The sequence below is a fragment of the Leucoraja erinacea genome, chromosome 2 (genome assembly GCF_028641065.1).
Source record: "Leucoraja erinacea ecotype New England chromosome 2, Leri_hhj_1, whole genome shotgun sequence".
NCBI classification, from domain to species: Eukaryota; Metazoa; Chordata; class Chondrichthyes; order Rajiformes; family Rajidae; genus Leucoraja; species Leucoraja erinaceus.
The window spans coordinates 466,059-491,556 of record NC_073378.1 but is presented as its reverse complement, the minus strand read 5'-3'; the positions used below and the strand labels follow the sequence as shown (position 1 = coordinate 491,556).

At 44.4% G+C, this 25,498-nt stretch overlaps 1 protein-coding gene across 1 annotated transcript in view; it reads left to right on the top strand.

The window, feature by feature from the left end:
- The window catches only part of mrpl32 (mitochondrial ribosomal protein L32), a 31,307-nt gene extending 7,350 nt beyond the window's left edge, over positions 1-23,957 (top strand). The window contains exons 2-3 of the mRNA XM_055650761.1: positions 20,456-20,643; positions 23,232-23,957. Coding sequence (XP_055506736.1) covers positions 20,456-20,643; positions 23,232-23,489 — 446 coding nt within the window. The 3' untranslated portion in view covers positions 23,490-23,957. The remainder of the gene's footprint in view (positions 1-20,455; positions 20,644-23,231) is intronic.
- Positions 23,958-25,498: the final 1,541 nt, after the last annotated feature.

The window sequence follows — 25,498 nt, the reverse complement described above, 5'->3', positions numbered from 1 at the left end:
GATTAAAAGCACTAAAACAAGTGTGGCTGTACTCGCTAGAATTTAGGAGATTGAAAGGGGAATAAAATGAGTTTATAGGGAGGATTTAAAAATGGACATTTAAGGGGTTGGACAGATCTAGATGCAGGAAGATTGTTCCAGAGATGTTGGGGAAGTCCAGACAAGGCTCTACAGCTCTAGCTTCCGCTTAACCTTGGAAATCCAAGGAGCAGCTGACCAAGATGAGAAGAACATTTTTCAGCTCAGAGAGGTAAGGTGAGGCCATTCTGATTTAAAAACAAATAAAATTTTCTGAACCGACAGTGCAGGGTAGTTGAGGGAGGCCAAAATTGGCGTAATGTGCTCCCTCTTTCGAGTTTTAAAAGGGGCAGCATTTTTTGGACCAATGAGACGAGCCAACGAAGCTTGTGAGATTCCAGGGATCAGCGGGGTAATGCCGAGATGAAAGGCAGGTATGAATTACTGTTTCAAAATGCTGCCGCTCGAGAATGGGTCATTTCCTGCTTCCTTCGCATAAAGAGAGCTGGAAACACTTAAAACGCCTATTTGTTTATCTAATTTAAAATCACCGTCCCATCAGGTGTTGGCTTTACGAAAACTGCAAATGGACCCAAATAAAGAAGGTTCATGTAGCCATAGGGCCGAACAAAATCACTTCTGTCTTTTTTTCGTTAAGTCCCAGAAACAGGCTAGATGCAGGAAGATTGTTCCCGTTGTTGGGGAAGTCCAGGACAAGGGGTCACAGCTTAAGGATAAGGAGGAAATCCTTTAAGACCGAGATGAGAAGAACTGCTTTCACACAGAGTGTGGGAATCTTGGAACCCTCGATACAGAGGGTAGTTGGGGTTCATTGGTATATTTAAGAGGGAGTTAAATGTAGCCCTGTGGCTAAAGGGATCAGCTGAGGAGAGAAGGCCTGCTGGGATACTGAGTTGGATGATCAGCCATGATCATATTGAATGGCGGTGCAGGCTCGAAGGGCCGAATGGCCTACTTCTGCACCTATTTTCTATGTATCTATGTAAAGTACACCAATACTACTTCTGAAGAAGATCTAGGAAGTTGAGCATGTCCCCAACGGACTTTTCAAGACGTGCCGTAGAAATCATTTTATCAGGATGCTTCACAGGATGGGAACAGCTACATCGAAAACTGTAAGAAATTACGGATCCATCACGCAAACCAACCTCCCTTCCATTGACTCCATCTACCCTTCACACTGCCTTCTACGGCCACCAGTATTATCGAGGATCAGTCTCGCCCCAGTCACTCCCTCTTCTCCCCTCTCCCATCAGGCAAGAGATATAGAAGTTTGAAAATGCTTACCTCCAGATTCAGGGACAGTATTTTCTCAGTGGTTTCAGGCTACTAAACTGTCCTCACACCAACTAGAGAGCAGTCCTGGCCTCCCATCTAACCCATTGGAGATCAGACTATCTTTAATCAGACTTTACTGGACTTTATCTTGCACTAAATATTATACCCTTTATCCTGTATCTGTACACTTTGGATGATTGTAATCACGTATAATCTTTTCACTGACTGGATAACTCACAACAAAAAAGCTTTTTGCTGTACCTGGCTGCACATGACATTAATAAACTAAACCAAACTAATATACTCTCTGCTATATACCCTTCGAAGTTCAATAGAGCATTCATCGACAAACTGAATTTCAATCTTCAAAGAAAATAGAGGTGTTCATGAGCTTTTTTTTGTGATTGCACCAAGCTTCTGTGCTGAAGACAGATCTTTAGAGATATGCAAAATAAAATATCTAATGGCTTTCTTGACCTTAGGATGTCCGAAAGCACTTCAAAACTAATTATGGGATTAGCAAAAGTCAATTTGCATCTGTACATTCCCTGAAAGAGAGATACATGAATGACCCAATTATTTTTAAATAGGTTAAGAGATGTACATTGGATGAATGAATGAATGAATTCCTTTATTGTCATTCAGACCTTACGGTCTGAACGAAATTTTGTGCCTGCAGTCATACATACAATAATACAATAATAAACAACAATAAACACAAATTAACATCCACCACAGTGAGTCCTCCAGACACATCCTCACTGTGGCGGAGGCAAAAATCTTAGGGCTGCAGTCTCTTCCCTCTTCTCCCTCTGCGCTGAGGCGATTCCCCACCGGGCGATGGTACAAACAGTCCCGCAGCTCACCAAACCCCGCGAACGGGCCGGTTCAAACACTGCGGCCCGGGGTGGTCGAAGCCGCCGCACCTCCAGTCCAGCACATGCAGCCGCTGGCCCGCAGCTGAACCCAGGACTCTGGACACCACCGCCAGAACGTCGTCCCAGCCACCGGAGCACCATCCCAGCCCCCGGACCGGATCGCCCTCAGGCTGGGCCACTCCAGCGGGAGTGCCATTCCTCCCTCGGGCTGGGCCACTCCAGCGGGAGTGCCGTTCCTCCCTCGGGCTGGGCCACTCCAGCGGGAGTGCCGTTCCTTCCTCGGGCTGGGCCACTCCAGCGGGAGTGCCATTCCTCCCTTGGGGCTGGGCCACTCCAGCCCCTCACCAGGCCGCTTTCACGGGAGCACCGTTCCATCCCGGGCTGGGCCGGGAGCGAGCCCAGGACGAGTCCTGTCAGCTGCCTCATGAGTCCCGAGGTCGCCGGCTCCGCTAGGCCTCAGCGTAGACGGAGGCAGAGAAGGGGGATACGACAAAAAGGTCATATTCCCCCGAAGGGAGTGACAGCAGCGCCGTTTCACCCCCCCCTCCCCACATAAACACAGCCTAAAAACCAAAAACATAACTAGACAAAACGAAAAAAAAACAACACAAAAAAGTAAAAGACAAACGGACTGCAGGCGAGCCGCAGCCGTTCCCAGCGCCGCCACTTCCGGATCAGCTCTTTGTTGAATAGTGCAATTTTATCTCTACCGTACATTTGATGGATTAGTCTGCTTTGGTCTAATGTTACTTCTAAATAATTGAACCTTTCTTGACGCAACACTCTCTTAATGCAGTTCTGGACTTTATACCTGTGAAGACTGTGAAATTGAACATGAATTTACAGTCATGGAGGTGGATAATTTAGTTTAGTTTAGAGATGCAGCACGGAAACAGGCCCGTCGGTCTACTGAGTCCACGCCAACCAGCGACCCCTGCACGATAACACTATCCTACACACACTAGGGACCATTTAACAATTTCTACCGAAGCCAACAGCCTTTAAACCTGTACGTCTTCAGAGTGTGGGAGGTAACCAGTCAGTCTTTCAAGTACAGAGGCTCAAACACCTACATTTGGTTGCCATTGTATTTCCATTTTCAGATGTGGCTCAGTCAGTACTTGCCCCACCGATTCATAATAATGTGCAATTAAATATTACTTCAAAAATTTGAGCTCAAAAACAAAATGGTTTAACACTAGTGTAGAACTAAGTTTAGATGTTTAGTTTAGAGATACAGCGCGGAAACAGGCACTTGTGCCCACCAGGTCCGCGCCGACCAGCGATCCCTGCACATTAACACTATCCTACACACACTTGGGACAATTTTTACATTCACCAAGCCAATTAACCTACAAACCTGTATGTCTTGTGTGGGAGGAAACCCACATGGTTTTCACACAGAAAGTGGCGAATCTCTGGAACTCTCTGCCGCAGAAGGTAGTTGAGGCCAGTTCATTGGCTATATTTAAGAGGGAGTTAGATGTGGTCCTTGTGGCTAAAGGGATCAGGGGGTATGGAGAGAAGGAAGGAACAGGATACTGAGTTGGATGATCGGCCATGATCATATTGAATGGCGGTGCAGGCTCGAAGGGCCGAATGGCCTACTCCTGCACCTAATTTCTATGTTTCTATGGTCACAGGGAGAACGTACAAACTCCGTACAGACAGCTCCTGTACTCGGGATCGAACCCGGGTCTGCAGCGTTGCATTCGATGTAAGGCAGCAACTCTACCACAGCAACCCGAAACGTCATCCATTCCTTCTCTCCAGAGATGCTGCCTGTCCCGCTGAGTTACTCCTGCATTTTGTATCTATCTTCATTGTAAACCAATATCTGCAGTTCTTTCCAACACGGAATAACATATTGTCAGGTGCTTTCTGTCAGATGAGCAGGCTCGATCCTCTTGTTTCCTCAGTCAGCGTCACGGAAATAGATTATGATTCTTATCACATTGATGTTTTGAGAACGAACAATGCATGATTATCCATCGCATTTCTTGTCTTAAGCCAGTGGCCAAACCTCAAAAGCTCTTGCTTATTTATAAAGAGCTTTGGAACAAATTAAATCCATGAAAAGCTCCATGTAAATACTATTTAATCTCTACCACCTCAATTACCACTTTCAGCTAGTTTCTCTGAGCTATGTTAAATATTTTTAATTAAGAAATGGAAGGTATAGAGACGATGATGAAACTGCCTCTGGATATTTCTTAAATGGTTTACTCGATACAGGGTGTGGTTAGTTCTTTACATTTAAAAAACTTTAGCAATTTCTTACTGATTACTTTTCATACAATCCATTTGGAGGATATTGGAATCGCACAGACCCCACAGTTGATAGCTTCAAGACCTAGGACTACCTGATCATTCTTACACACTTGCTGGGCAGCGGTGTGGAATCACAGGTAGACACAATATTGAAGTAAAGATAGTAAAGATTAAAGAGACATCCGCTCGAGCTTGATCTATACAATGAGGGTGGGAGCGGAGGGCACGTAATCCCTCATCGTAACTCCTCATAAAATACAGATCAAACTTCGTACTGGTAAGTACTCGTTTAATCTCACTATTTTACTTCGGAGTCACGTGAGTGACTACGTGAAGACTTCAAAGATCTGTGATTTCAAACCGTGTAACAGCTATATCACTCACTGCCGAAGTTCATCGAGGGAGGAAGTGGTATCTAAAGACCAACGAATTTGTTAGTTTTTTGAAACAAAAATGTTTATTTAACAATAACAAAAAATAGCTCCCCTGGGCTTTAAATTATAAGTTTGCAGATTCTAAAATTTTGTCCGCAAACAAGTCCTTCTCCATCAGCGGTTTGTGGTAGAATTTCCGGAACGTTGATTCCCTTGACCATCCCGCTGTACTAAGGATGTGGTCTAGGGGAACCTCCATCCGTTCCGCCGCTGACGTGGACGCGGCCCTGATAGAATGGGATTTAAAACCATCCGTGTTAATCCCTGCGGCTTTTAAGACCTGTTTCAACCACCTAGATATTGTCTGGCTGGTAACCCGTCCAAAAGGCTTTTTGTGGCTGACCCATAAGGCTTTTTCACTCCCTCTAAGCGTTTGGGTTGTGTCTACGTAGTTGTATAGATGGGTCACTACACACAGCCTAGGTTCTGGAGGATAGGCCCGGAAGATTAACGGAGAGTTGGGCATACCTGGCCTGCTTTGTTTTACCAACCCCGGCATGGTAAATGTAATGGAGTCTGGGGTGGTTACCATGTTGTCCAGTCTTAGTTGATGCAGTGACTGAACCCTTTGCGCAGAGACGAGCGCCATGAGCATGAGGGTCTAGAGAGTGGACTGCTCTAGACTCAAGGGTCCCACCGGAGGCCAACCTCTAAGGTGTGACAAAACTACACTTATGTCCCATACATGGGTGTATCTGGGTGTAGGAGGTTTAGTATTATAAATCCCTTTGAGGAGTTTTATAACCAGAGGGTGGGACCCAATGCTGTGATGTCCTGTGGGCATAAGGTAAGCGGACAGGGCGCTCCGTGCTGCATTGATGGCACTGTAGCTCATCTTTTGGTCATGGTGCAAGTGGGCCAGGAATTCCAGCATGTCCGTGATCGAGGCCGTCTTGTATGATGTCCCTGCATCCAGGCAGTACTGCTCCCATTTCTTGATGTAGGTCAAGTACTGCTTCTTGGTAGAGACTCGCAGGGACGCCGACATGGTGGTGATTGTTCGTTCTGATAACCCCAATCCCTGGTAAGGCCTGTTCAGAACCTACAAACCAGGAGTTTCAATTTTTGATGGCATGGATGGCTTATGCCGGATACCGGGTGAGTCAATAGTTGTGGGTGGCTGTGAAAACCCATAGGTGACTCTACCACCATGTCGTGGAAAAACTGGGAACCATGGTTGGGTAGGCCAGTCGGGTACGACCAGAATACCTGAAGCCGAGTCTGCTTGTATTTTCTGGAGTACCCGGCTGATGAGGCAGAAAGGAGGGAAAGTATAGAAGAAGAAATTTCCCCAATCCAGCGTGAAGGCATCTACCGCTGCTGCCTCTGGGTCTGGTTCCCAAGCCACATACATGGGTAGCTGGTGATTTAATCTAGACGCAAACAAATCTATATCTGGCGTACCGTATTGCTTAACAATTCTAGCAAATATTTTTGGGTCTAACATCCATTCGATGTTGTCATTGAATTTTCGTGACCTGGTGTCCACAACTGTGTTCAGCTTGCCTGGTGAATAGGCAGCTGATAGCCAAATATGTCTCTCGACACACCATTGCCAGATTATAGTAGTCAATTTGTCGCATGATACTGATTTTATGCCACCCATGTGCTGGATGTAAGACACCACCGTCGTGTTATCAATCATTAACCTGACATGCACGTGCCGCATATCGGATGCATATGCTTTTAGCCCATAAAAGGCGGCCAGCATCTCCAAATAATTTATGCCTAGTGATTGTAGTAGCGATGCCTCTGAATTAGTCCATCTGCCACCTGTGCTGGATATAGAGTTAGTAGCTCCCCAGCCTAAAGCACTGGCATCCGTTGTAATGACTATGTTAGGATTGGTGACGGCGATAGGACTGTAACTGTGCCAAATGTTATCCACCCACCACTGAAGTTCTGATTTGGCTTCAGCGGGTAAGTCCATAGTTCGGTCATAATGCCCCCTACTTAGACGTAGTGCATGTGTCCTTGCTCTTTGTAAATTTTGATAATGCAAGGGGCCATATTGTGCAGCTGGAAATGCTGCTACCTTTTTGTCTCTTGGCAGAGTGACAGTCATACGGATAGTGTCGATAGTGAAGCCTAGATAGTCCATGTTAGTTGTTGGCTTCAATACTGATTTATCTGGGTGTAGAACAAATCCCAATGTTTCAAGGAGTTGTTTAGTAGCTAAGACTCCTGCGACAGCTAGTTCCCTTGTTCTCCCCAATATGAGAACATCATCCAGATAGGCCATGACTAAATGTTTTTGTTCTCTTAATTTTTTCATGGCCACTTTGAGAATTTTAGTAAATAATCTGGGAGCTGTCGTTAAACCATTGGGTAATGCTCTATACTGCCATAGTTGCCCCATCCAGATAAATTTCAGATATCTGAAATGATCCTTATGAATGGGTACTAAATAGTAAGCATCCTTAATATCTATGCTTGCCATGAAGTATCCCTTGGAGATCAGTTGTCTGGCAGTAACAAATGTCTCCATTTTGAAATGTTGATACTCAACAGACTGATTTAGTGATGTCGAATCAATGATAATGCGACATCCACCATCTTTTTTCGGTTCTGATAAATATATTCGATACAAATTCCAATGGCTCGTGTCTGGCCCTCTCAATGATGCCCTTGGCCACGAGCCTATCTAGTTCAGCTTGTCCTTCTACCTTCTCTAATTCTGTGGGAAGGAATACCCTTTGGGGTATGTGCTGAACCGGCGGTTGTATGCCTGGTTTAAATTCAATTTTGTATCCACTGATACTGTTGAGTATAAACTTGTTGTTAGTAAAGGAGCACCAAACATGTTTGAAGAACCTTAAACGTCCTCCTGTTAATACAACACCCTTTGTCTGTGTATGTCGACAGGAACCAGACCCACCTACCTCCATGTTCATTTCTGGGAGCGTTTGCGATGGGTTTGGCCCGAGGGTGTCCTTGTTGGTGCTGTGGTGGGGCGGCGTATCTTCCCACGGCTCCGCTCTGGGCTCCGCTCTAAAAAAGAGCTCTGGGGGTAGTGGGAAGCGGTCACCAGGCTTTCACCAGCTCGGTACCTGCTGGTGGATGCCGAGGCGTGCTGCCAACTGGGTGTCTTCACCCTGCTCGGTCCTGGCCCTGCCCTCATGAGGCCTACAGGCTTAGCCGCCTCTTCCAGCTCCTTGAGCCTTTTCCCCAAGTCAGCCCCGAATAGTAGCGCCTCCTTTTCTGGCGCCGGAGCTTTGCAAAGGCCCGCGTATTTGGGGTTAAGGGCAGGCCTGATGTTTTCACGCCTTAAGTTGTTGAGCTCATACTGCGTGTTGCACATCAGGGCCAGCATGTCCTGCTGAGGTGTAGAGAGCTCCACGTTCTCCGTGGACCGAGCAAAGGCGGTAATGGCTGCGGTGTGGAGCTTCAGGATACGCTGCATCTTCAGCTCTTGTGTCCTGATATGCTGTCCCAGCTGGCTCCATATCTGGCCGTTTACGGTCTTTACTCGAAGCGCCTCGCAGTTTTCCGGCGCTGTGTAAGTGTCGAGGGCCTCTTGGATAACTTTCTCCTGCAATGGCTTATTAGAGAGCCTGTTTATACTGGCCGCCATTCTTGGCGCTAGCATCCTTCCGGTCCTCGGGGGCGCCGCATACCTGCTGACTACACCCAGTAGCTCTTCTTCCTCCAGCTCGCCTGGCATGCTTACGTTGTCTTCCGCCTGCCCTTGTGATAGGCCAGCCCAGTCCTGGCCTCCCTTACTGACCTCAAACAAGGAGGGAACAGAAGGGTGTGGTGATGGTTTGGAGGAGGCCAAAGCCCGTCCTCCTTGGAGATGCCTTGCCTGCATCTCCTCCTCAAGCATCTGCTCGAGCAGCTGCCTTATGCAGCTTAAGCGGCTGTCTCCCCGTTTCGCCGGTGGAGAGTGTTCCCGTTCCTCCGACGAGTCGGAGGCCACCGGCCGGTCTGTTTTTCGGGTTGATTTTCTCCCTGTGCGGGCCGTCGAAATCGGCGGCCCAGGGAGCGGCTCGGCGTCGGGTGTGCGGGAGCGTTCAAACAGCTCCTCCGCCGCTGGTGGCTGCCGCCCAGATGTTGACCCCTCCTCGGGTGGAGTTGGGCAGGCAGTCCTCTTTGTTGGTCGCTTTCGGGTAGCCATAGCTTCTTCCTCCGTTAGCGACTCTATGTAATACAAAAGACTCACTTACCTGAGGTCTTGTCTTTCTCTTGCCGCTGGAGAGCCTGGCTCCAGCTGCTGCCGCTGTTGCGCTGCTGACGTAATGCCGCGCCTGCGCACTGGGTGGGTTCTTCACGTAGTCACTCACGTGACTCCGAAGTAAAATCATTAATCAAGCTATGGAAAGATCCATAAACACTAATTTTGTATAATAACATCAAAGCGATATGCACACTATGTAAAAAAGGCACAGAGTAATGGATATGCTGCCTGACCCGCTGAGTTACTCCAGCACTTTGTCCTTATAACCATATAACAATTATAGCACGGAAACAGGCCATCTCGGCCCTACAAGTCCGTACCGAACAAATTTTTTTCCCCTTAGTCCCACCTGCCTGCACTCATACCATAACCCTCCATTCCCTTCTCATCCATATGCCTACCCAATTTATTTTTAAATGATACCAATGAACCTGCCTCCACCACTTCCACTGGCAGCTCATTCCACACCGCTACCACTCTCTGAGTAAAGAAGTTCCCCCTCATGTTACCCCTAAACTTCTGTCCCTTAATTCTGAAGTCATGTCCTCTTGTTTGAATCTTCCCTATTCTCAAAGGGAAAAGCTTGTCCACATCAACTCTGTCTATCCCTCTCATCATTTTAAAGACCTCTATCAAGTCCCCCCTTAACCTTCTGCGCTCCAGAGAATAAAGACCTAACTTATTCAACCTATCTCTGTAACTTAGTTGTTGAAACCCAGGCAACATTCTAGTAAATCTCCTCTGTACTCTCTCTATTTTGTTGACATCCTTCCTATAATTGGGCGACCAAAATTGTACACCATACTCCAGATTTGGTCTCACCAATGCCTTGTACAATTTTAACATTACATCCCAGCTTCTATACTCAATGCTCTGATTTATAAAGGCTAGCATACCAAAAGCTTTCTTTACCACCCTATCTATATGAGATTCCACCTTCAAGGAACTATGCACGGTTATACCCAGATCCCTCTGTTCAACTGTCCAGAACAAGGGGTCACAGTTTAAGGATAAGGGGGAAATCTTTTAGAACCGAGATGAGAAAAACATTTTTTCACACAGAGAGTGGTGAATCTCTGGAATTCTCTGCCACAGAAGGTAGTTGAGGCCATTTCATTGGCTATATTTAAGAGGGAGTTAGATGTGGCCCTTGTGGCTAAAGGGATTAGGGGGTATGGCACAATGATTGCTTCCTTCCACCTCTCCGGTATTCACCCTTCTTCCCACTCCTTGTTATATAGTGCAAGTATCTTTTGGAGTCCCTCCTCACTTAGATGTTTTATCATTATGTAACAAATATCATCCTTCCCTGGGGCTGAGTTCTTACACTTGGCCAGAGCTCTCTTTAGCTCCCCCAAATTAAATGGAATATTGTACTTGTCCTCTGTGATACCTTTCCTTTGTAAGGCCTCACCATTTTCCTCTCTTGTTCTTTCCCTACCTCTTCTTCCTTCATCTGACAAGTTGCTGGGGCTGTGAACCCTACTAAAAGTGTTAACCATTAGTTCTGCTTTGTCTTTATTTGAGACTACAGTTTGATCTCCATTTGTTAGGATAGGATAGCTCCACTCCCTTTTATCACCTTCCATTTTTTTAATCATCCCCCATATCTCCCCTACCTGTGTTGTGCTTCCAATTGAATCACAATACTTCCTCCAATATGCTCTTTTTGTTTGTCTTATAGTCCTCCTTACAATTGCCTGAGCCTGTTTGTAATTAATCATGTGTTGGTAGTTATGAGTTCTTTTTAATAATCTGAATGCTCTGTTTCTATTCACCACCACCTCTTTACATTTATTGTCCCACCACGGCACAGCTTTCCTTTTTGATCTTCCTTTACTTTTAGGTATGGAAACTAATGCTGCTCTTTTGATACCTTCTGACAATTTATTCTCAAAGTTTTCATATATCTGTCTCTTCTTGTATCGGTTTTACATATCTATCACTTTCTTCCTTAAATTTCTCCCAATTAGCCTTTTCAAAAACCCATCGTCCACTTCTGTTTTCTTTACTCATAATTAAAGTAACATTTATTTTGCATAGCACAGGATGATGATCACTTCCTATGGTACCCTTTTCATATACTTCCCAGTTACATTTAGCAGCAATCCTATTAGAAACAAGTGTACGGTCCAACACAGACTCCTTCCCTGTCCTAACATCTACCCTGGTCTTCTTTCCATCATTTAGACATACTAGATTACCATCATTTAATAATTCCTCAATTACCTGCCCATTATTATCTGACTTTCCACTGCCCCATAATGTGTTATGTGCGTTAAAGTCCCCACACCAAATAACATTAGATTTGCTCTGGCCTTCTACTTCCTGTAACTTACTGACCTCTAATCGCTTACATGGATTATAGTAATTTATTACCACTATTTTCCTCCTCTCAGACCACACTTCTATTACCACATATTCCTGTTCCTGCCCAATTCCTAATACCCTGTATGGTATCCCTTTTTTAATTAAAGTGGCACAACCCCCTCCTCCCCCATTTCCCCTATCACATCTCACTGCAACATAATCATATAGAACAAAATCTAAACTTGGTTTCAACCAGGTTTCCTGGATACCATATAACCATATAACCATATAACAATTACCGTGGGGCTCCATCCCCTCTCACCTGCAGCTTCTTGCAAGGTGGAGTAGGATGTGGAGGAGAGGGAAGAAGCCGAGTGGACAGAACGATGTGAAGGGGCGAGCAGCGGAGTAGAGTGGGGAGCAGGCATAACTAATGCCGTCATCAAGAAGCAACAGTTGATGAGAAGGGGAGAGAGACTCACAGTGACTGATTGTGTCCTGTCGTTGGAGGCGGATCAAAAAAGCGCTGTCCTTGGGATACAACGCCAGTCATAACAACAGCTATGTCACTGCACTGTGTGGTGGGTGAAGATTGTGTCAGACAGATACATGGATAGCACAGGTTTGGAGAGACATGGGCCAAACACAGCCAGGTGGGATGAGTGTAGTTGGGACATGGTGGCTGGTGTGGGCAAGTTGAGACAAAGGGCCTGTTTCTGCACTGTATGACTATGACTCTCAGGGGTTGCTGGTGCACCTTGCGAGTGGGTGCTTGTGCCGGAAGCCAGGGCTGGAAATGGTGAGGAGACAGTGCGAGCCAGGGGTGGCAATAACTGGTCATAAAGAATGAGTAGAATTAGGCCATTCGCCCATTACGTCTACTCCGCCATTCAATCATGGCTGATCTATCTCCCTCCTAACTCCACTCTCCTGCCTTCTCCCCATATCCTCTGACACCTGTACTAATCAAGAATCTATCTATCTCTGCCTTACAAATATCCACTGACTTGGCCTCTACAGCCGTCTGTGCCAAAGAATTCCCCAGAATCACCACCCTCCGACTAAAGAAATGTCTCCCCATCTCCTTCCTGAAAGAACGTTCTTTAATTCTGAGGCTATAACCTCTAGTCCTAGTGGAATCATCTTCTCCACATCCACTCTATCCAAGCCTTTCGCTATTCTGTATGTTTCAATTAGGTCCCCCGTGGGGTGGGAGATTGCAACCTTCACGTGGTCCGCCCTGTTTCAAAGAATGCAATCAACCTGTAATGCACAAACAAATAAGATCAAATAGAACAAGTTGCCATACAACTTTAGGCTATGCACACCATACGCAAGAAGAATAAGGTCCCTCCCCCCCCTCCCCCCCCCCCCCCCCCCCCCCCCTCATTCTTCTAAACTCCAGCGAGTACAGCCCCAGTGCCGACAAACGCTCATCATAGGTTAACCTACTCATTCCTGGGATCATTCTTGTAAACCTCCTCTGGACCCTCTCCACAGCCAGCACATCCTTCCTCAGATATGGTGCCCAAAATTGCTCACAATATTCCAAATGCGGCCTTACCAGCGTCTTATAGAGCCTCAACATTACATCCCTGTTTTCGTATGCAAGCCCTCTTGAAAGAAATGCTAGCATGGAGTTTGCTTTCTTTGCTACCGATAGATAGGTAGTCCATTATATCCAAATTCCGTAGGGATTTATAAACTGATGTGTTAAAACGAGGCTTTACTGTATTAAAAATGAAAAAATCCTGTAGTAATGTGCTGCTATTTTACTAGGGATGAAAAATGTTAGCAATTACACAGCTACACAGCTGACACAGCTTTGGTACATTGAACATGCTCTGTAACCAATTAATTATTTTCCAGACAGAAATAGGACAACTGCAAATTTCTGCACAGTAAGCTCCAGCATTCAGCAAAGTGATAAGATTTATTTAGTGACTTTGGTTGAAGAAAAAATATTGATCAGGACACTGGAGATTTGCTGCACTTTGTGGCCAAAACCACTTGGGAGAAGAGTGAAAACCACATAGTAACCTTGACATCCAATTACTACATTATCAGGTTATCCAAGGAAAATAAGGAGGATGAGGGGTGATCATACAGAGGTGTATAGGATTATGATGAGAAGAGATAGGGTAGATGCACGCAGTCTCTTGCCCAGAGTAGGTGAATCGAAGACCAGAGGACATAGGTTTAAGGCGAAGGGGAAAAGATTTAATAGGAATCTGAGGGGTGACTTTTATCCAGAGTACATAGAAACATAGAAATTAGGTGCAGGAGTAGGCCATTCGGCCCTTCGAGCCTGCACCGCCATTCAATATGATCATGGCTGATCATCCAACTCAGTATCCCGTACCTGCCTTCTCTCCATACCCTCTGATCCCCTTAGCCACAAGGGCCACATCTAACTCCCTCTTAAATATAGCCAATGAACTGGCCTCAACTACCCTCTGTGGCAGAGAGTTCCAGAGATTCACCACTCTCTGTGTGAAAAAGTACGGAATCAAGAACCTGATGATATAGGTTTAAGGTGAAAGGGGAACCTGAGGGGCAACTTTATCTCACAGAGGAGAGTAGTTATCTGCAACGAGCTGCCAGAGAAAGTAGTTGAGGCAGGTACTGTTACAACATTTTATGACATTTAGACAGGTAGATGGATAGGAAAGGTTTAGAGGGATATGGGCCAAATGTGGGCAGGTGGGACTAGTGTAGATGGGGCATCTTGGTTGGCATGGGCAAGTTGTACTTGTTTTTATGCTGTATGCCTTTGTCTCTATGAAATTTCCATTGTGGTTTCTGTAGTTCCACTATTTAAAGAAAAAAATATTTTGGGGAGATATTTTCACTGTTACATTTAGGAGGGTAGTTTGTTGGGAGTGATGTATTTTGCGTTGTATTGCTCAGACATTTGCAGTGGATGTGCTTTTCCTGCATATTGTCACAAGAGGTCGTCAGTGAGCTATTTTAAGGCCAGGAGCGTCTCCAGCAGCAGCAACGAGTGCTGCAGCATTTGAGTTCCCAAAGGTCTCCTGTAGACTTTAATGCTGATGTTTGTTGCAGCCTGATTCTTGTGCAATCGTGGTTACGTTGCACCCTAAAGTTGATTCTCATTTTGCTGCATTATGTTGTTTAATTCAAAAACTTGTATAAACTTGGTATTTTTTCAGTCTTTAGCAGGATTTATAATTACAGTAGACAAAACTGCTGGAGAAACTCAGCGGGTGCGGCAGCATCTATGGAGAGGAGGAAATAGGCAACGTTTCGGGTCGAAATCCTTCTTCAGACTGATGTGAGGGTGGGGGGCGTGAAGAAGAAAGGAAGAGGAGGGGCCAGCCGGCTTAGGGAGGGCTGAGAAATGGAGGGGAAAGTAGGGACTATCTGAAATTAGAGAAATCAATGTTCATACCGCTGGGGTGCAGACTGCCCAAGTGAAATATGAGGTGCTGCTCCTCCAATTTACGGTGGTCCTCACTCTGGCCATGGCGGAGGCCCAGGACAGAAAAGTCGGATTCGGAATGGGAGGGGGAGTTGAAGTGCTGAGCCACCGGGAGATCAGGTTGGTTATTGTGAACCGAGCGGAGGTGTTGGGTGAAGCGATCGCCAAGCCTACGCTTGGTCTCACCGATGTAGAGCAGCTGACATCTAGAGCAGTGGATGCAACAGATGAGGTTGAAGGAGGTGCAGGTGAACCTCTGTCGCACCTGGAACGATTGCTTGGGTCCTTGAATGGAGTCAAGGGGAGGTAAAGCGACAAGTGTAGCATTTCTTGCGGTTGCAAGGGAAAGTGCAAGGGAAAGGGAAAGGAGAGGGGGTAGTTCGGGTGGGAAGGGATGAATTGACCAGGGAGTTACGGAGGGAGCGGTCTCTGCAGAAAGCAGTCAGGGGAGGAGATGGGAAGATGTGGCCAGTGGTGGGATCACGTTGGAGATGGCTAAAAAGTCAGAGGAATATTTGTTGTAGGTGACGGCTGGTAGGGTGGAAGGCGAGGACAAGGGGGACTCTGCCCTTGTTACGAGTGGGGGGATGGGGAGTGAGAGTAGAGTCACGGGGTATAGAAGAGACCCTGGTGAGAGCCTCATCTATAGTAGAAGAGGGGAACCCCCGTTATCTGAAGAATGAGGACATCTCCGATGCCCTGGTGTGGAACACCTCATCCTGGGAGCAGATGCGGCGTAGACGGAGGAATTGGGAATAGGGGATGGAGTCCTTACAGTCTCTGTTTCTGCTTTCAACAAGATGCTTTCTGGTTCCCCATTTCTTTAACGTACAGGATAGCCAAATGAAGTTTTCATACAATTGTTCATCTTGCAAATTGCCCTAAGTGTTTAGGTAGTGGATGCAAAAGTGGGGTAACATAGAACTAGTGTTTAAGAAGGAACTGCAGATGCTGGAAAATCGAAGGTAGACAAAAGTGCTGGAGAAACTCAGCGGGTGCAGCAGCATCTGTGGAGCAAAGGAAATAGGCAACGTTTCGGGCCGAAACCCGAAACGTTGCCTATTTCCTTCGCTCCATAGATGCTACTGCACCCGCTGAGTTTCTCCAGCACTTTTGTCTACCTAACATAGAACTAGTGTGAACAGGTTGGTTGGCATGGACTTGATTGGCTGAAGGGCCTGTTTTATGATGTATCTCTAAACTAAAATATAACAAAAATATACTCAAAAAACAAACATCAGAAACGGCAGGTATTGGAAATAAAAACAGAAAATTCTGGGAATTCTCAGCATATCTGGCAACAACTGTGAAGAGATCAGTTAAGCAAGGCAGCAGTGGCATAGCTGATAAAGCTGCTGTCTCATACACCAGAGACCTGGGTATGATGCAGACCTCGTGCTGTCTGTGCAGAGTTTGCATGTTCCCCGTGTGACAGCTCTGGTTTATTCTGGGTGCTCTAATTTCATCCCACATCCCAAAGACTTGTGGATTTGTAAGTAAATTGGCCTCTGTAACTTGCCCCTGGGCAGGGCGTGGATGTGAAATTGGGACAACGTAGAGCTAGTGAGAATGGCCCGATTGGCCTGTTTCCATGCTGCATCTTTCAATCAATCAATAATAGGTGATGAATGCCTACGGTTATGAACTGTGCTAAATAAACTATTTTGCAGGTCTTTCCTCCCTACTGTTAATCCGCTGTGGTGAATACCCATACTCATCAAATCTTTTTCCTCTCACCTTGAACCTACAGTAATCACTTATCCATATCCCGTTATGGAGTGATACTCTGATGAAAGGCCCTTTGGCCCAAATATAAAATTTAACTTGGAGTCAATGGTTAACAGAAGAATGGACTGACTGACTCAGGAAACTGGCAGCAGACAACATAAATGGGAGAAGGAAGAACAGACTCCCCCCCCCCCCCCCCCCCCCCCATTAGAGTGTAGATAGAGTCACTGTCAAACAGCACAGAAATAGGCCCTTCAGCCCAACTTGCTGTGTCAACCATGCCCCATCTACAATAGTCTCACCTGCCTGCATCTGGTCCATATCCCTTTTAAACTATTCCTATACATATACTTTTCAAAATTCCTATACATATACTTTTCAAAAGTGGGACGACAGATGGCGCAATGGGCTAAGTGTTCGGCTGGCGACCGGAAGGTAGCCGGTTCGAATCCCGCTTGGAGTGCATACTGTCGTTGAGTCCTTGGGGCAAGACACTTCACCCACCTTTGCCTGTGTGTAAATGTAATGTAATTATGTGAAGCACTTTGGGGTCAATGCAAGTTGACTAAAAATGTGCTATATAAATAAGATTATTATTATTAAAATGTCAGTTAAATATGATGACGAGAGATAATCACATTTTAAATTGATTGACATAGCATATTTTAAAAAAAGCCTTTATGTTTAATATTTTCACTTTATGGTTGGAGCTCCATTTACTTGGAAACCAACGAAGCTGAGGTAAACTGCTCATTCCCAGCTCACCACTTTATGAGGTAATGTTATTTTGAAAGAGGGGAGGATAACAAATTAATTGCTGAGGTGTTCTGCTTATGATGGTGTCATCATTAATGTTCAGAATTTCTCATTACACTGGGAACAATGAGTCACCAAGTCCATGGCCCTGGGGGGGGACGCGACAATAGCTTCTCTGTGCTGAGGTATCATCAAATTCCAAACAGGAGTGCCATTGAACATTTTTGCAGTTCCCTAACATTCTTTAAAGAAACCCACATCTTTTCTCAATATTTCTTGCATGCTTTTTTTTAACCTTTGAGCCAATAATCCAAGCCAGGGTCTGGATCCGCAGATTCTGGTAAACATTATTTATCACGTGTGAATGAATGAAGGACACGAGGCCCTCAGAAATAATGCCATGACTATCATAAATCTAAAAAGGCTTGCCTTCAGATTCAACGTGGTGATCACCTGTTCCCTCCATCATTGTACATCAGATTAATTGTAGTAGCTCTGAAACCACTGCAGCCGCGATCAGTTAACACAGAACAAGTCCGGATTACACCCTGTACTCATATCATGTATTGTCTTTCCGTTGACTGGTTAGCACGCAACAAAAGCTTTTCACTGTACCTCGGGACATGTGACACTAAAATAAACGATATGTTTAGGAAGAGACTGCAAGTGCTGGTTTACACCGAAGATAGACACAAAATGCGAAGTATATAAGCGGGTCAGGCAGCACCTCTAAAGAAAAGGAATAGGTGATGTTTTGAGTCGTTATCTCGCTGCCTGAACCGCTGAGTTACTACAGCATTTTGTGTCTATCTTCAAACTGTTTCTTATCAGACATCACATTTTTAACCAGGATAAAAACTGGTACAGGTAAATGGCCAGTGTTGAAATAAGCAACACATTTTCTTTTTCATCTACCTGCCTTCAGCAGCTTCCACTTTAACATGAAAATCTGCTCCTTCGAAGGCCTCAAAAACATGATAAAGCCAATATCATATCGGCAATCTTATGCCAATACCTTTTTTCCTGACCATTCCTCAAGGGCAAAGATAGATCCTTCTTACTGTAACAGCCTCCCTGGACAGTGCAATGGTAGGGCACAACTAAAGGGCTACTCCAGTATGTAGTGTACAGGTCCATATGTCTTTTAAATGTTGTTATTGTACCTGCCTCAGCTACCTCCTATGGCATTTCATTCCATCTACCCACCACCCTCTGATTAAAAGACGTTGCCCCTCAGGTTCCTATTAAATCTTAGATAGACACAAAAAGACTAGCCATGTTGCACAAGATTCAAAAGGGGATGGTGGGCATAACTGCAGATAGATACGTAACATACTCAACAGAAAGGAGAACAAGAAAGAGAAATTATATTCAAATAGAAACCCCATTCGCCAGGCCAGATATTTATAAGCTCATTCTTTGTTAGAAACTCAAGGGAATGGAATAAACTAGAGAACAATATAGTCAAATCACTACAGTTTTAAGGGGGCACTAACAGCACGTTAGCATGCACAACACATCCAAGTTGGCGATATGCAGAGTACTGCCCTGCCGAATACAGGTAGCATCTCTGGAGAGAAGGAATGGGTGATGCTTTGGGTTGAGACCCTTCTTCAGACTGGTTAAGGATCTATTAAATCTTTTCCACCTCACCTGAAACCTATATACCCTGGATCTTGATTCCCCCCCCTTGATAAAAGACTGTACATCCACCCTATCAATCGCCCTCATTATCTTAGACAGGTTATATAAGATCAACCCCTCGGCCTCCAGCGCTCCAAGGAATAAAATCCTAGCATGCCGAATGTCTTCCTGTAGCTCAGGTCCTGAGTGCTGGCAATGTCCTCATAAGTTTTCTCTGCACTCTGCACCAGTTTAATGACATTCTTTAGCAGGATGACCAAAACTGAACACAATACTCCAAATGCTTTAATTCTACATCCCATTTAGGCTTGTTAACTTTCAACAAAGTCATTCATAAGATCAAGGCACCTTTCAGCCAGCACTGATGAACGGTCACCAAACTATTGTTCACGGGCTCTGGCATGTGTCCCCACACCCCCCCCTTTCAACTTTAATTCCATCGACACCATTCACAATTAACAAACCTTTATCATCCTCTTTCTGCAACACCACCATTTGTTTTTTTTAGAGATACTGCTCGGAAACAGGTCCTTCGATCACCGAGTCCGTGTCGACCATCGATCCCTGCACATTAACACTATCCTACACACACTAGGGACAATTTACAATTTTACCGAAGCCAATCAAAGTACTTTGTCCTTTTCAGTGTTTGGAGTGTTCGAGGAAACTGGAGCACCCAGAGACTATTTGCACCAGAGTCTTTTTGGTAGCTACCCAATTTGGTCTTTATTGCAAGGGGATTGGATTTTAGTAATAATAAAGAATTGCGCAGGATGTTGGTGAAACCACAGCTGCAGTTTTGATCTCCTTATTTAAGATAGGATATTTTAGCATTTCAGGCATTCTGGAAGAGATTCGCTATGCTAATTCCTGGGATGCAAGGATTATCTTAATGGCTAAAATAATTAGATATGTATTTTTTAGTCTATATTTATGAACAACTACTCCAATCACTCATTAGTATTATAGACCAACACAGTTTCTACCACTCCCCAATTTCTGACCTGCTTAAGTGAATCAATCTCGTGGATGTTGAAACGTTAGCAATGAAGTGTGAGAACCACTTGTCTCTCAAGTCTTGCATTTTACTGAGTGTGTGACTTAAGAGTTTTGTGACTGTTGTTCTTAACTTGCATTCCTTTCCAGATTGATGGAATTTGTTATAGGAGGGATTTAAATCTCTGGTTCTCAGGTTTCCTGAGAAGAAACAATAAAGTAGTCTGAAATAAAAACAGAAAATTCTGGAAAAGGATAATAAGTTAGCATTTGTGGAAAGAGAAACAGATAGCTTTTCCAGTCCAGAACTCTTCATCAAAAGATAACTTTTATTTTCCTACATCAAATGCACCAGTGGCTCCAGACCATTTTGAGATGTCCTGCAATGACAAACAGTGTTATTAGGTTGTTCTGCAAGTCTTCCTACTATCTGACCCTGGTGTTGAACAAATAGCTTTTATTGTTCTTCAGTTGTTGACTTTTCCAATTTCTCCACTTTCAGCTCCTGCATTGGCATTACAAGCTCCAGCATGCTTCCCCCAATGTGACCCTGAGTCCTGTGAGAATGACCAGTCTGACAGCCCTAGCTTCTTAGACAACATCTTCCTGATGGCAGCACCCAAGAAACGCCGCACCATAGAGGTTAACCGCTCCAGGAGAAGGAATGTCAGAAAACTAGAAAAAGTTAAGGTACTTGTAATAAAGAATTGGGTAATAGTGCGATATTTGCAGCAACAGGCAAGAATGATTCTGGCAACTTTATCCCCTTTTCTTCCTCCTCTATCCCAAGCCCCACAGAAACCCTCCAACGTGCCTAATTATATTTGTTGTGAGTGATTTATTTTAGTGTTTGTGTTCAGAGAACAATAGAGCATGGAAGGAAGTTTTGCTTTTCAATCAGTCCAACTGCCCTGCTCTCTAAACACAGCCTTGTACATTTTTTCCTTTTCAAGTAAATATCCTTTCTCAAAGTTCCTATTGAAATGGGGTCAACAGTCCTTTTAGGCAATGAATTCCAGGAAATCATTGCATGAAGACCAGAACTGACCTTCGAGGTTAGGTCAGTTTTAGAGAATGGAAGGCGCATCTTATGTATGAGTCATTCTGTTTGATGATACAATATCGCATTTTAAAGTCAGCACTCGCTTCTTCCTGCATCATTCTTGGACGCTCACTGTCTCCACCGGCCCCAACTCTTGTTGTTTATTAGCTCCTGCTGTTCCCAATCGCTTGTCAGCATAACAAATATGTAGCTTGTGTAAAAATTAACTCTCCCTTTCTGCACGGACTGCTGTGTTTAATGGAGTGTCATGCTTATGAATTGAAACTGTACATGCTTTTCAGAACAAGGTAGCTTGTGAGTAACTTTCTGTCTGAATTAGGCATGAAAGTTAAATTCAAGCGTTGCCTAAGTATCATCAGCAAAATAATCACTCAAAGTGATCAGAGCTTCCTGGTGATGGACTGAATTTAATTATGGCAAACCCGAAAATGCCTTTAGTATTGATAGACACAAAATGCTGGAGTATCTCAGCGGGTCAGGCAGCATCCCTAGAGAAAATGGATGGGTGACGTTTAGGGTTGGGTTTCTTCTTCAGACTGATTGCGGGGGGTGGGGGCGTGGTCTGGGGCAAAAAAAAACAAAGCGAAAAGAGGTGAGACAAATCATGGCCGGCAACAGCTGAACTCAGGCGAAGGCATTCCCTGCTAGGCAAATTGTTGGCCAAAGGTAAGGCATGGTGGTAGAGCCGGAGAGCACCATCAAAGCGATTTACTGGAGTTGCTGCCTCAGTATCATCAGAGACCCACACCATCCTATGCCACACACTCATTTCACCCCTGCCATTGGGAAGAAGGTTCAGGAGCCTGAAAACTGTAATGTCCAGGTTCAGGTACAGCTTCTTCCCTACAACCATTAGGCTATTAAACACTACAACCTCAAATAAGCTCTCAACTTCAAGGACTATCATTGTCATTATTGGACTTTTATTGTTTTTTTGATGTATGTATGTGTATATGCACACACACTGAACTTTTTTTCCTCATTATATTGTTTACAGTGTACTATGTTTACATATTCTGTTGTGCTGTTGCAAGTACGAATTTCATTATTCTATTGGGAATAATGTGACAATAAAACACTCGACTCTCTCAACTGCTTTGTGAGTAGCTAGAATCACAGAGGGAGAGAAGTGAGAGGGGGGGTCTCAAAGAACTCCCTTCGGTGAGAGGAGGAAAACCTCAAACTATGCTTCAGGGTATGCTATTAGTGTAGCTTTGGTTGGGCTGGGTGGCAAGTGAAAAGCATCCTGTTGGAGTTGCTCATTTAGACAATAGGTGCAGGAGTAGGCCATTCGGCCCTTCGAGCCAGCACCACCATTCAATGTGATCATGGCTGATCATCCCCAATCAATACCCCATTCCTGTCTTCTCCCCATATCCCCTGACTCCGCTATTTTTAGGAGTCCTATCTAGCTCTCTCTTGAAAGCATCCAGAGAACCGGCCTCCACCGCCCTCTGAGGCAGAGAATTCCACAGACTCACAATTCTCTGTGAGAAAAAGTGTTTCCTCGTCTCTGTTCTAAATGGCTTACTCCTTATTCTTAAACTGTGGCCCCTGATTCTGGACTCCCCCAACATCGGGAACATGTTTCCTGCCTCTAGCGTGTCCAATCATAGAAACATAGAAACATAGAAATTAGGTGCAGGAGTAGGCCATTCAGCCCTTCGAGCCTGCACCGCCATTTAATATGATCATGGCTGATCATCCAACTCAGTATCCCGTACCTGCCTTCTCTCCATACCCTCTGATCCCCTTGGCCACAAGGGCCACATCTAACTCCCTCTTAAATATAGCCAATGAACTGGCCTCAACTACCCTCTGTGGCAGAGAGTTCCAGAGATTCACCACTCTCTGTGTGAAAAAAGTTCTCCATGTTTTAAAGGATTTCCCCCTTATCCTTAAGCTGTGACCCCTTGTCCTGGACTTCCCCAACATCGGGAACAATCTTCCTGCATCTAGCCTGTCCAACCCCTTAAGAATTTTGTAAGTTTCTATAAGATCCAATCCTTTAACAATCTTATATATGTTTCAATGAGATTGCCTCTCATCCTTCTAAACTCCAGAGTGTACAAGCCCAGTATCAGTTAACTAAATTATATTTCAGAAGTTCAGGTAAAATGTGAGCCAATGATGTAAGTTTACATTTTTAACAGATGCAGTCAATTGGTTCAGTTTTGTTTACATTTTGTTTTGTTTTTGGAATTTCTTATTTCAGAACAACATAGAAGTTTGCCAAATATGTGGCCACTTGAAATTGAAGCACATGCTGTGTGCCCACTGCTACCAGAAGGTTGTGCATGAAACTGCCGTTGTACGTGCACAGATTCAGGAGCAGGAAGGAAGGCCACTTAATGCCCCTGCAGTGGAGACGGTCGTGCTTTATCAGGGGGAGAAAGCAACAGAGGCCGACAAAGGGAAGAGGATCATTGAGAGGAACCGAAAGCGGCCATCGTGGTTTACAGTAGGTTCCTGATGTGGACAGTGCACATGTAATGAGTGCTGAGACATTGTGGTTAAAAATAAAATACAGGCCGTCAAAATGTGCCCCTGAAACTAGAAACACAAAATGATTGCTTGTTGACGCTGCAAGGTTTGTTTCAAGAACTTGGAGTGACCTAAAGATTTTTAAACGCACAAAGTGCTTGAGTAACTCCGTTGATCGGGCGACAACTCTGGAAAACATGGTTAGGCAATGTCTCTGGTAAGCACTCTTCATCAGACTGACTCTGAAGAAGGGTCCCAACCTGAAACGTCCTCCATGTTCTCCAGAGAGTCTGAAGAAGGGCCCTGACCAAAAACGTCATGTCCATGTTCTCCATAGATGCTGTCCCACCTTCAGAGTTATGCTTGAACATTGTGTCTTTTTTTGTAAACCAGCATCTGAAGTACCTCCTGTCTACTGATCTAAAAATATTTGTAATAAATTCTCTTCTATGCAAAATGTTGCTTGGGTTTTTATTTATAATATGATTTCATTTTTGAAGACTACAGAGGGAACTTTTAGTGATTTATGTCACGGCATTCCTTAATTTTAGATGGCATCTCTTTCGTGGGCACAGATATTAAATTCAGAAAGCATTTCAAAAGTCAAAAAAGCTACAAAAAAAGCCACATTTTTAATGTACCGTAGTGTTTTTCCAAATAGTTAGGAAAATAATTTTTCTCTGGTTAAAATTCAAATATCACTGGACATGAATTGGTGCATGTGACAATAAATGCGAACTTGATAACCATTTGCACACTATGTTTGTCCATCACCATTCCTTTCCCCTCTGCTTATCTCACCTGACACCCTGGCCTTTCTTGTATCCCCCTGCCAATCATCTGTTTTTATAATCATTAATGGAAGAAACTTTTATTTCTCCCTTTTGTTACCTCCCACTTTCTTGCGTCCCCTTATTTTAATTTTAAAACATCTTCCAATTAAAAACTTGTGGCACTCCTTGCTCTGTGATCTGTGCTTATTTTTGAAACATTTGGGTTAGGTATTGACTTAATAGATTCAGTCTGAAGTAGGGTTTCGACCCGGTACGTCATCCATTCCTTCCATCCAGAGTTGCTCCCTGTCCCACTGAGTTTTGCCAGTATTTTGTGTCTGGATTCAAAATGAAGCTATATTGCTTGTGCTGTTAATCCACTACCAATCTCGCCAAGTGCCCTTTTATCCCCTTGATCAAGAGTTTTTTGATCTGTTATATCGGACAGTTCTTCTCTGCTATTTAGCTGTGATTCTGCTTCATGAAACTTAAATGGAATGATCAGAATATGCTTCCCCAATTCTTATGAGGCTTCATTTTGTTTTGAAGATGTATTACGGAATGGGCTTGCTAATGTGGCCCATTCTTAATATGGTTGTTCTCTGAGTTTGAGAAGCACTTGGTGAATGTGAACTTTTTCTCTTGGAGAAAAGGAACCACTATTATTTTGTGTGCATTTCTGCAGTCGGTGAGCATTGATGCTGTGGGTGATTCATCTTCCAGTAATGTTGAGTTCAAAGTACAAGAAGGGAGTGAGTCGCTGACGAATGCTTGCTCTGCCTCCTGTTTTCAGTTCAGTGGAATGGCTGATATCAGGAGATTTCCCAGTCTATCCTCTGATATAGTCAAATCTCCATTTTTAGTGTTCATTGTTTTAAAGATTGTTTTCACGATAGTCAATGCATTTTTCAATACAGGGCAAAAAACAAGGGTGATGATGTGAAAAAAACGTGGCCTTTAAGCCTTATGGTTACAAAACTATTCTGCTTCAAACGCCATATTATTTGATATGAGGTACTAACTATTTCAGCACATGTCTGAAAGGTAATTTTACATAAAATTGCGCTTGAAAGATCTCCTGTTACCACAACCTTTTTTGGTGAGATGCAATGCATGCCTCAGATTATACATATTTAAGGTGTGCTTGTTTTCAATCGGCTGTAATCAAATATGTAAAAATAAGGTAACTAGTGTCATAGTCATATTTAGAGTCATACAGCGTGGA